This window comes from Triticum aestivum, chromosome 2D, assembly GCF_018294505.1.
Source record: "Triticum aestivum cultivar Chinese Spring chromosome 2D, IWGSC CS RefSeq v2.1, whole genome shotgun sequence".
NCBI classification, from domain to species: Eukaryota; Viridiplantae; Streptophyta; class Magnoliopsida; order Poales; family Poaceae; genus Triticum; species Triticum aestivum.
In genome coordinates this window covers 9,559,634-9,571,129 of record NC_057799.1, presented here as the reverse complement: position 1 = coordinate 9,571,129, position 11,496 = coordinate 9,559,634, and the positions used below count along the sequence as shown (strand labels likewise).

At 43.1% G+C, this 11,496-nt stretch overlaps 1 protein-coding gene across 10 annotated transcripts; it reads right to left on the bottom strand.

The window, feature by feature from the left end:
* Positions 1–601: 601 nt before the first annotated feature.
* LOC123051031 (serine/threonine-protein kinase PBL13) lies at positions 602–10,664 on the bottom strand. Of its 10 annotated transcripts, XM_044473781.1 has the most exons (12): positions 10,337–10,655; positions 9,930–10,003; positions 9,700–9,847; positions 9,542–9,582; positions 8,984–9,245; positions 8,655–8,883; positions 8,389–8,539; positions 8,059–8,283; positions 7,027–7,116; positions 6,831–6,920; positions 1,364–1,876; positions 602–1,233 (listed from the first exon to the last, which is right to left on the bottom strand). In XM_044473781.1, exons 4-12 carry the CDS (start codon positions 9,578–9,580, stop codon positions 1,018–1,020), a joined length of 1,815 nt encoding a protein of 604 aa, XP_044329716.1. In that variant the 5' UTR covers positions 9,581–9,582; positions 9,700–9,847; positions 9,930–10,003; positions 10,337–10,655; the 3' UTR covers positions 602–1,017. The 10 variants fall into 10 exon arrangements, with proteins under 10 accessions (XP_044329716.1, XP_044329709.1, XP_044329711.1 ...); XM_044473774.1 differs by lacking the exons at positions 6,831–6,920; positions 9,700–9,847 and adding an exon at positions 10,177–10,258 and having other exon boundaries at positions 9,542–9,699; positions 9,926–10,003; positions 10,337–10,664; XM_044473776.1 differs by lacking the exon at positions 9,700–9,847 and having other exon boundaries at positions 9,542–9,699; positions 9,926–10,003; positions 10,337–10,656.
* Between the last annotated feature and the right edge of the window lie 832 nt (positions 10,665–11,496).

Below are 11,496 nucleotides of genomic sequence, written 5' to 3'. Positions count from 1 at the left end.
GTTTCTTCAGCAATCGCAAAATATTTTTCCATGTAGTACATGCGGAGATGGAAGTAAATTTGTCACCTAAGGCCATGATGTACGACCCAACTTTTCAGTTTATACATATTCCATGTGATTCATGTGCATGTAATAGAAATCCGTTACATGTAAGGTTCATTGCTATTGAACCAAAGCTCTCTCGATGTTGCGGCTTTCTTCAAATTCGAATCCTATCAAGTCGTCAGTTTGTTTAATCTCAACTTATTGGTTCTATCATTGCCTGGTTTTTTAACTCGCAACATTCAACACGGAGTTTCAAGGATATCAAATATCTGAAAATACTCTTCTTATTGTTTTAATTCTAATGAGTTTGTCTACAGGAAAAATAGTTTCTATTGATAATGAAAACATATTAACTTCGAATTCCATAGTTCATGTAATTTAATGTTTTGAAGAGATGACTATAATATGTAAAAAGAATAATACTTTGAGATAGTACACATATAAAAATGCCAAGCATATACATATACCAGAGTAGACCTAAGAAAGTAAGCAATATATATTAGACTGCTCTGCATGCTTTTGAAATGACATAAAAGTGATATCAAACTTCCTCATAGATATAAAGGATAAAATCATATAAAGATATAATATCAAGTTATCCAACTAACTCCTTTGTGGAATACATAAATTCGCCTATGAATCCCCATGTTGAAAATACTATATGACTTATTTGAAAGAAATTAGATGGCACGTCCCAGTGTAAATGTACACAACACATAGCTTTATGTTATATAGATTACAATGTAATACTAAATAACTGGCCGTGCGAATGCACGGGTTGGCGACTAGTCGGGGTAATTCGTTGCAAATCGCTACAACTTCGGGTTAGTTGCCAGTTTGGGAAATTGATCGCAATTATGACAGAGGTGGCCTACCCGCCAACGATGACATGGGAAAAAGTTAACTCCATTACAAGTGATCGTAAGAATACCACCATTCGGCATGCTCTCACAAACGGAATTAACTGACTATCTATTTATCCATATAAATCCTTGCACAATGCTGGAGGTGACCAACCAGCGAGGTGATCTTTGCAATAAAAAATGGGGCATCACGCTTGCCAATTTTTGAATCAATCTCGCATCCATCAGACTTGGCGTATGAATAGTTATCAGAATTTGAAAGGTTATCGAGTGTATGATCCCAACGTGTATGGAAGTAGTCTACAGGGCCGATCCCGCAATAAGCCTGTAAGCATGCATAAGTATTTAATTCACATCCTTAATATTTGAACTACTTTCATAAGAATGCTGAGTCGGTGCTCAGATTAATAGGAACTTATAAGTCGAACGTCTAACGATGGTTAGGACATGCATACCTTGTTGAACCCAAAAGTATATCTAATTGGGTTATTCCAGGAAACCAGGTAGTGCTGATCTCCACCATCTTTGTTCTTGCCACGATAGATAACCGATGCCATCGAACCTGAAAATGACCCTTGGCAGTGAACGAAGGCAGCCCACTGACCGTTGCCAATCCGTTCAGGGTAGCCCCTGCTATTGAGGATGTGCCCAGACCAGTCATGGTTGCCGACGTGGTAGAGGGTGTCGCCGGTCGCGTTATAGATGAAGCACTGCGTGGCCCGCGGCCAGTAGACTTGGATGATTACCTTGGGACACAAGTACCTGCAAGCCATGACATCTTTGCGGTCCTCGCACATCAGATTCAAGGCCTCTCGTGCTCGGTCTTCCCGCTTCTTGGGTTTCCCCTTGTACCCTGGCATTTGATCCAACTTGTAGTTGTCAACTACTTCACCAAAGAGATTCACCGCCGTGCTCAGTCCTTTTCTCTCTTGTTCTTCTAGTTCTGCTATGTGAGTTTGTCGGAAGTCCTGCACATTCGGATGAACATATTTTTGGGGAAATGGCGGATTTTGTTGACTCAAAATGAAGCATTAAAGGGATAAAAAAAACAATGAGCACACATGGCGTGGCTATCTCGTGTGCGCACGCTGACGTGCACAATTTCAGACATCATACATTTTTGTAACGCCCGAACAATTAAGCTACAGTAAACCCCTGTCAATGGTGCCATGTCATCATGTTACTGTTGTTGATCTTCGCTTGATCCAAATCGCAATTCAAATTCAAAACCGAGTTAAAATTCAAAATTTAATTTTGTCAAACATGCCAACTAAAATGTTCAAGTTGTTGCAAATAATCATTTGGTAATATTGCTGGAGAAGCCATCTTTTTATTAAAAAAATAATCGCACCACAATTTGTAAAGAAGTGGATTAATAAATAATTTAAATGGCTTTTATAATTTCTAAAATATTCAACTAGTTTATTTGCGGGTGAAACTTTTTGTGGCAGAGGTATATTTAATAATACTAATTTAGAAGCTAGTTTTGTATTTTGTGTAAGTTAAAATAAAATGAAACTTAAATACAAAGCAATAAATAGGAAATAAATAATAAAAGAAAATAAACCAAAAACTAAATAAAAAGAGGACCCCCTCCCCCCAACTGGGCCTCGGCCCAGCAGGCCGCCAGGATCGGGCGGTTGGCCCCGACGCTATTGACGCCGCCGCCCGAGACCCGGCACCGCCTCGTCGTCCCCTCGTCGTCGCTAGCGTCCCCGCATCCTCCTCGCCGGCGCCATCACGCCTCGCCAGGGAACCCCTGCAACGGGGGTGAGAATCCCCTTTCTACCCCGCTTCCCTTTTCCCCGTTCACCGCGCCAACCTGCCATGCTCTCTGCCCCGCTCGGCTCCTGGTCACCGCGACCTCCCCTGGCCCTTGGCCGCGTCGGGCCGCGCCTTGCCATCGCCTGCTCCCGCTCCCGGCCAAGACCTACCCTGGCCGCATCGTGGCCTCGACGTGCTAGCCACTAACTGTGGCCATGGCCAGGCCGTGCTTGCACGGCTATGCTTAAGGCTCGGTGGTGTCCCTGACATGTGGGGCCGCCCCATCTAAGATGTTTTAAAAATAAAATAAAAATGTTAATGGAAATAAAAATTAATCAATTAATTAATTAACTTATTGACCTTTGTCTACTTAACTAAACAAGTCTAATTAACTTGCTAATTAAAATGTTAGCAGATAATTAGTGAACAGCCTATGACATGTGGGACCCACTTATCAGATTGACTAGTCAATGGCCAGAGTTGACCGCTAACATCATGCTGATCCAATATATATTTACGAATTAAAATAATTTCAAAAAATGAATTAAAACCTTAAATTGTAATATAAAATAATCCGTAACTAGGATGAAAAAGTTTTATACGTGAAAGTTGCTTAGAAAGACGAGGCAAATCCAAATACGCAATCCGTTCGTCTGTCATGCGTCCCTAGCATAGCGAACCTGAAACCGTTCCCCTCCATTTCTTCTGTCCAAAAAATTGCAAACTTCGGGATAGCATTCCCGGATGTTATCCCCCTTTGTTGGTATCACGTAGCACTGCGTTAGAACACCCCTAGCACCGCGTATCATCATGTCATGCTTAGTAATGCAACCGTGTGCTTTGTATTTACTGTTTCCCCCTCTTCTCCGGCAGAACCCGAGACCGCTGCTGATGCCCCGGTGATCGTCTACGTCGACGACGACCCTCATTCCCTTTTAGCAGAGCTTTCAGGGAAGCAAATCCCCCTTGATCATTCTCATATCGCCCATTTCATTCTCTCTCTTTCTTGCATTAGATTTTCCTATTGTACTTGTTTGCTCCTATCTCATGCATAGCCTGCTTTTGTAACGTGCTTATTGTAGCTTACATGCTTATTCTAAACTGCTTAGTATAGGTTGCTTAGTGATCCATCAGTGGCCCCTCACCTTGTCCTAGTTTCCCCGGCTTGATAACCGATGACTCGATCAACGTGATCAACGTCCAGAGCCCGACACATCACATCACACCCCCTTTTGTTGCTCGACTCTGCGTAGCTACTATCAAGTGCCAAGAGTGATACCTCGTAATGCACTCCTGATGATAACTCTATAGTGTAGCTATTCGGTCGTGGTCATCGAGGGTGATTCCTCCTTCAGCACTCCCGATATGACTGTCGTGCAACCCTCATGTGCGAACCTCGAGGGTGATTCCCTATGTTCAACTTGAGGATTACATCGAGTGGGATCCGTCGAGGGTGATTCCTCGGGTTTTCCCCCTTGATGTTTGGACACACGGTTACTTAATTTTACTTCAAACAATGTTAAAGTAGGGCGGGCCCGGTGAGCACCCGCGAGAGATACCTGTGAAAGTAGGGCGGGCCCGGAGAGCACACGTGACTTGATGTGAAAGTCGGGCGGGCCCAGTGAGCAACCGCGAGTTTTCCACGTGGTACAGCCGGGCATTCTGGGCCCTTGCCGTAAGTCCATGAGACGGGGCGACGGGGTCACATCGATCGTGAGTATCTGCTCGTCTCCGCGAGCTGCTAACACACTGATGGTTTGGGTATTTGTTCTGAGTTGGCCACTGGCCTTTATGCACTAACCACCACGCGGGAACAATTATGGGCACTCGACGTCATAGTATCAGCCAAAGCTTTGTCAGACATCCAGTTAAGCGTTGTGGGTCTGTCAGGCCAGTGCCACCCAGGATGAGGTGGTGCTCGTCCCGGCTCGTCGCACAACGACCCGGAGTGCAAAGGGCGATGGGCCAGAGACCCCGGAGTGCTTAGGATGTAGACCGGCGGGGACCTCTCTGCTGAGCCTAGGTAGGGCTGCGACGTGCTGATCTTCCGAGGCTGGGCATTAACCCAGGAAAGTGTGTCCAGCCAGAGTAATCAAGCATGTTGGGTAATGTGGTGCACCCCTGCAGGGAAGATTATCTATTCGAATAGCCATGTCCATGGTAACGGATGCTCGGAATGGTATCCTGATCTATTACAACTAGGAATGGATACTTGAGATATGTGATAGATATGTTGGCTCCGGGATTGCTTTCTCGCAGGGAGTCGAGGAACGATCTCTGGGCATTAATACTACAACATGTTTGTTAAATATAAATTGCTATTATGTACCCTTCTGAATGCTGCAAGATGTTTGGAGCTGCTTGAAGATGCTAGTCTTCGATAGGCTAGGCCTTTCCTTCTATTCTGGCATTCTGCAGTTCAGTCCACAGATACAACCCTTTCATTTGATATTGATGCATACTTAGTATAGATCCGATGCTTGCGAGTACTTTGGATGAGTACTCACGGTTGTTTTGCTACCCCTTTTCCCCCTTGTTTCTTCTTTCCGGTTGTTGCGATCAATTGATGGATCCCAGGAGTCAGATGCCAACGCCGACGACGTCTTCTACCCCGACGGTGCTTCTACTACGTGGAGACCGCCGCCCAGGCAGGAGGCCTCGGCGCTCTTCGGTCGTTGTTGCTTTTGTGTTCGCCATCTTATGGCCCCTTGTTTAACTAAATGTTTGTACTCATATATTGTTGCTTGCGCTGACTCTCTTGTGTATCGAGCTCGTATTCGAGTCCTCAAGGCCCCTGGCTTGTAATATAAAGCTTGTATTATTTTTTATTTTTGTCTAGAGTTGTGTTGTGATATCTTCCCGTGAGTCCCTGATCTTGATCATACACATTTGCGTGTATGATTAGTGTACGATCAAATCGGGGGCGACACATTCAAATTGATCTGGTTCAATGCGTTGTTTCCTTTTCATTAATTTCCTTTTTTTATATTGCATGCAGCCACCGACCCCCTTAAAATCAGTGGGTAGTGAGATTAGAGGGAGAACTCAGGGGGGAGAAAGATTAGAGGAAGCACTCCAGTTCAAATCAGGGGGTGGGGAGATAGATTAGTAGAAAATCTAACCGGGCCCCACGTGAAATGGGAGGGGGGGGGGAGTGATTAGGGAAAAACTCCACGCATGCGTTGCGACGTGCGCTCATGAAAAAGTCTTTTCCCCTTCTTTCAACTTTTCATTGACTTATCTTTCTTCTATTTTCCTTTATTTCTTCTTTTTATCGTATTTTCTTTCCTTTCTTTTCCCTTTGTTTCCTTCTTTTCATTGGCTTCTCTTTCGTTTCCCTTTTATTTTCTTTCTTCTTTGCACCACCATTGCACACCCATGTTTTACAACAGTTTCACCGTGTTCCACAATATTTTTGTAGTTTCATAATGTTTCACCATGTTTCAAAATCCTCTTGTGAAAACATATTCGAGATTGGTCTTGTTCTAAAGGCCCCATTATCAAGAACACAAATGTGCAAAAAAAAATCATAAATCTGATTTCTATTCAAAAGATAAATTTGAAATATTCTTTGGATCACACAAAAAAGTATAGACGGATGTGGGAGGAGGAAGGTCTCTGGCAGCAACGAGTGGGAAATGTTCCCCTATTTTTGCTGACACACATGTATCGAACAGAATGGGTGGGTACTGTGCAAAAAGGAACTCGTCACATTTCTGTGCCGGGGGGGTGGGGTTGCCGCCAGAACCAATGGCTTCGATTAGTACTGGGAACGGTCCTTGGGTCCTATCCAGGATATCCAATAAGACCCATGATAGTAGACCCATGATAGTTCCGCTCCACTGTCTGATGACAAAAATCAACAATTTGTTCCTACCCTCTTGCAACCTATATTCTTATGCATACAGGTTGAAACTATTGCACATGGCTTCCAAATGGACACCAGGTGAAAACTGACTTTTTGAGCTCTTAATACATCGATTCAATTGATTGTGTGCTGAGGCTGTTTCGTTTCCGTGCATCATGATATGTCTGACATTGGTGGTTAAAATATTGGACAGATGCAATGGTTTCATGTGAAAACGAGATTAATAAAAATTACCATCATCCCAAATAATATACATTGAGGCCTGAACTTCCATTACCATGGGAACTTACCTCAAATGATGTGTTCCCTTGCCCTCGATGTACATAATCCAGCGTTTCCTTGGCATCCCTAAGGAACTCTCTTTCCTGGTCGCTATTTATCTGCGATAAAAAAAGTTCACAAAGTTAAAAATCAAACTGTATTCGAGTTCACAGGGAGTCAATAATATACATTGAGGCCTGAACTTCCATTACCAAGGGAACTTACCTCAAATGATGTGTTCCCTTGCCCTCGATGTACATAATACAGCGTTTCCTTGGCATACCTAAGGAACTCTCTTTCCCGGTCACTATTTATCTGTGATAAAAAAAGTTGACAAAGTTAAAAATCAAACTGTATTCGAGTTCACAGGGAGTCTGACATATTACTTATGTTATCATTCTAACACAATACTCAACAAATCATATATACCAAAGAGAGTCATCTCCACTAACTTATTTATCTCAACATGCAAGCATGTCACCTTACCATACAACTATGAATGGGATAAGGCCCACCTCAACAAGCAATAATGCATGGGTTAAGACCCATCACAACATTCAAGTATGCATGGGAAAATGTTTTCCGTTCAATTATTCCACCTATATTCAAATATTGCTACAACAATGCATAATAAAATATAATAATTCATATGTATTTTTAATTTTTGTTCTGATGTTATCAACCTAAATTTTCATCAATCAATTCCCACAACAATGTGCGGGGTGTCCTGTAGTTCATCTAATACGCGTTGCTAACGTGACCTTTCCTTGAATCTTGTAAATTAACAAGTTACTATCAGTCCCTGGTGTTAAAATTAGTGTAACCCTATGTATACTGGATCTTAACAATAAGCGCAAAGAATCCTACAGATGAGCTACTTACACCAGTCCAATTGCACGAAAGCCAATACACAGAGAAAGTTGCTAACCCCTAGGCTTTTATTCCCTCGCATTACTGAACAAGCACACATCACATTAATGCAGCTGTATGCAAATATGGAAAATTGATAGAACTGTTCTCGGGAGCTAAACTGTGTCTAGAAAGCGGGAGAGGAGGGAAATAATTACACCTAAGATAAAGGGCGGACAGAAAACCCATATGTTGGAATATTTTACTGTGTAAAGGCTGATTACTAGTATAGTTAATTTTTTACCATCATCTGAATTAATGAAGCCCCCCCCCCCCCCCTTCCTCCCTTTGGAATGAAAAATAGAAAATCATAGTAAGAAACAATTGTGCCATCATTTGTGATCACACCTTGTTCATCGATGACCCTGTGTGATTCATTGAAGCGCCAAGGACTTGTATTGCAATCTCCGTCTCATTCAAAACATTAATGATTTCCCCTATACTTGGTCTTTTGTGTCGATCTGCATCCACACAATTTAAAGCTATTTCGATGCATCTCTTTACTTGTTTGGAATATGGCTCCAACGCGTGAACCAATGTTGTTTGTAGCTTAGTCTTCCAGTAAGCATGTACCTACCAGTGTGGAACATAAAGCATGGGTATTATATCAAATATATGGAGGCATTATTCATGAAATATTTACTACTTATCTCAATAAAGAAGAACTGTTGCTCTCACAATCTCTATGAATTCTTGGGGAGACATTTCAGCACTTCGAAAGTGCTCCGTTGGTCCAGCCATTATCTTTATAATTACCACACCCAAACTGAATATGTCAAACTTAATGGAGATTATACAGGCGTCAATATATTCCGGTGGTAGATACCCACTGCATGATAAAATGACACATCATATATGTTACTGATATACATAGTTATTCTCCTACTTGTTGCAGAGTAGTGTGTGTCTATAATTTCTAAATTCACATGGATGAGTAGGCTTACCGTGTTCCTATGTCACTTTTTGTGAATTTTGACTGTTCTCCTCTGAAGAGCCTTGACAAGCCAAAATCCGCGATTTTGGGCACCATATTTTCATCTAGCAGTACATTGGCTGGTTTTAAATCCAAATGATACATAGGAGTTTGCAATTCCTCATGAAGATATTTCAAACCCTGACAAATTCCTTTAATTATTGCATAGCGTGTGCGCCAATCACGTTCCTTAGATTCATCTGCACCAACAAACAATGTGCACCCTCAAAAACTATATGTTATGAACGATTGATTAAAGTGGTATCTTATGATACAAGTAGAACCCCGTGTATCTCATACCAGTAAGAAATTTCTCAAGGCTTCCATTTTGCATATATTCAAAGCAAAGTGCTCTCTGTGTAATGTCAGCCAAGACCAGGTCACCATTATAAGGTAGGAATTCTCGCCGAGTTTCATGACTATAGCCAACTAACCGCACAATATTTTTGTGTTGCAGATTTGCGAGATTGTGATACTCCTTCTCAAATTGCTCATCTTCAAGTCCTGGAATGTAATTATGAAGAAGCTTCACAGCAATCCATTCCCCATCTGTATGCTGTCCCTATTCAACATATATAGAAATGCATGCATGGTTTAAAGTTCTGTGTGCGGCTATATATGCAATATGTTTAAGCTGAAATTTGTGCATACTCATGTTTATTTATCTAGGGACCCATATTAAAGTCTCAACTCTCAAGATAATTTATAAGGATGAGGTCATGTTACACTCTGAATAAAAGAAAAACCTAACAGTGCAGAGAATGACGACTTATTCACCACACGTTTGTTTGTCAGCACAGACCTTGTCCAACTATATGAAATTGTAGCTAGAAATCTTGCATTGGTTTCCAACTGTACCTTATAAACATTTCCGAATGATCCAGTGCCAATTTTCATGTCTGCAGAGAAATTTTTTGTAATTTCATTTAATAACTGGAACGACATAACCCTTGGCACTGCACTTAGATCGTCCATGTTATTCCTTTCTCTGGTAGAGAATGAACCCAAATGGTTACCTGAAGAAGAAAATCAATGTCTATATTTTACAGGTAGAACTGCTTTCTTTCCTAGTTGACCTCCCTCAAATGACCAATTGAGCTTGCACGAAATCTGATAAGTCTGACTGATGTATGAAAACACAACGATAATATATGATGCAAGGTTCTGTTTGGAGGAAGGAAATTTGAATCAAAAGCTACTAGATTGTCAGCAATGCTGCAATGGGAACGATGGAGTGAATACCTACTTGATACTTGCCTGTGGCGTGATAGTGATATGCAGAACAAGCAAGAAGTTGGAAACTGCTATGGAGTTCCAAATCTGCATCGGACAACAAAGATGCAAAATTTATGGTAAGATCGATGTTGACCCAAGTTAGATCTGAAGTTCGGGACACAGTATATAGTTGGAACCAACTTGAAGCGAATCCAAGACTAATCTAACAGACGAGTCGAGGATGAAAATTGAGGTGAATGAGTTGGAAAACACAATACACAGAGTGCTGGCTATAGACATGTTGAACAGAGCTATAGAAGATTATTCAGAACATCTTGCGGCGGGGTCAGGATTCAAAATCTGTGGGGTCAAGCTTTAACATTACACGCCAGTCGGTATCTTTATTTACTAAAGAGCAATAAAGCTAAGAGTAAAGACCTGCTCAGCACCGAATGTCTGAACCTGCTGGGTTGCTCGCGCCCTCTGCGTCTCGCGAGCGGACGGGCAGCTGCTCGGCGTTACGGGATGGCCGGCTGAGCAAGTGGCGACGCGGCTGCCGTCAGTTGGCAAGCCCTGGCTGTGGCTAGCGGCGCTCGCACGCTGCTCCCGCCTTCGCTCCTCAATGTCTCCCCGCCTCCCCGGCAGCCTGATTTGCTAGTTTCTACGAGGTAGAGAAATGGGGACTGAGTTTGCACGGGAAGAGAGAGAAAGATGTAGAAAGGGATTGGGGATTCGGATGATTGGGTTGGGAGAGAAAGCGAGCGGTGCTAGGTAATTGTGCTAGCTGGACTCCAATTAGTAGCAGTAGGTGTTGGTTTTGTGGCAGCTAGCTAGCCAAGTCCCGTGTCTGATTGGGTTACCTTGTTTCGAGCAAGTTGAGCCACTTGCTCTCTCCACTTGTGCTCTCCGCCGCCTTTATGAATGGAATTTTTCTTCACATGCAAACAATCTTGACTAGTAGCCAGCTGCAAGTGGATATACGGTTAAGTTTGTTTAAAAACCTACAAATCTTATTTAGATCGACGCCGCCTGCTTGCATGACAAAGTCTACATCTATGGCAATAAGACGAATGATTCTCTCGATGAGCTATGCTCTGATGGCTAAGAGCATCTACAACCGGACCCCTCGAAATCCCCCTATACGTCCGAGCAAACAGCCCGTTCACTGTCGGATCATGAAATTGGCTCCCAACCAGATCCCTCAAACTCAACCTAAATGTACGGACTGTCTGGCACCCCCATAACCTAGCCCATATCTAGGGTGGCCAGGACACGTCGGACCAGCTGCCTACTTTGGTCAGCCCCATTCCCACAAAAACCCAACTCTGAACCAAATCCTAGACCATTGACAACACTCTCGACCGCTCCACTTGTTGTCTCCTCCCCTTCCTACCCCGGACCAAACTCTCCCCTCCATGCCCCCACCTCTCCCCACGGCCAGCCCCAACAGCGAGCCGGAAGCAATCATCTGCTGAGGGATTGTGGAGGAGGACAAGGAGCTCTGCGTCGTCAGACAAGGAGCTCTCGTTTGTGGGAAAGGGCGGCTCTTCGAGTTCCACGACGTCCCCATCGTCCGTGGGGATGAAAGCAGCATCTGC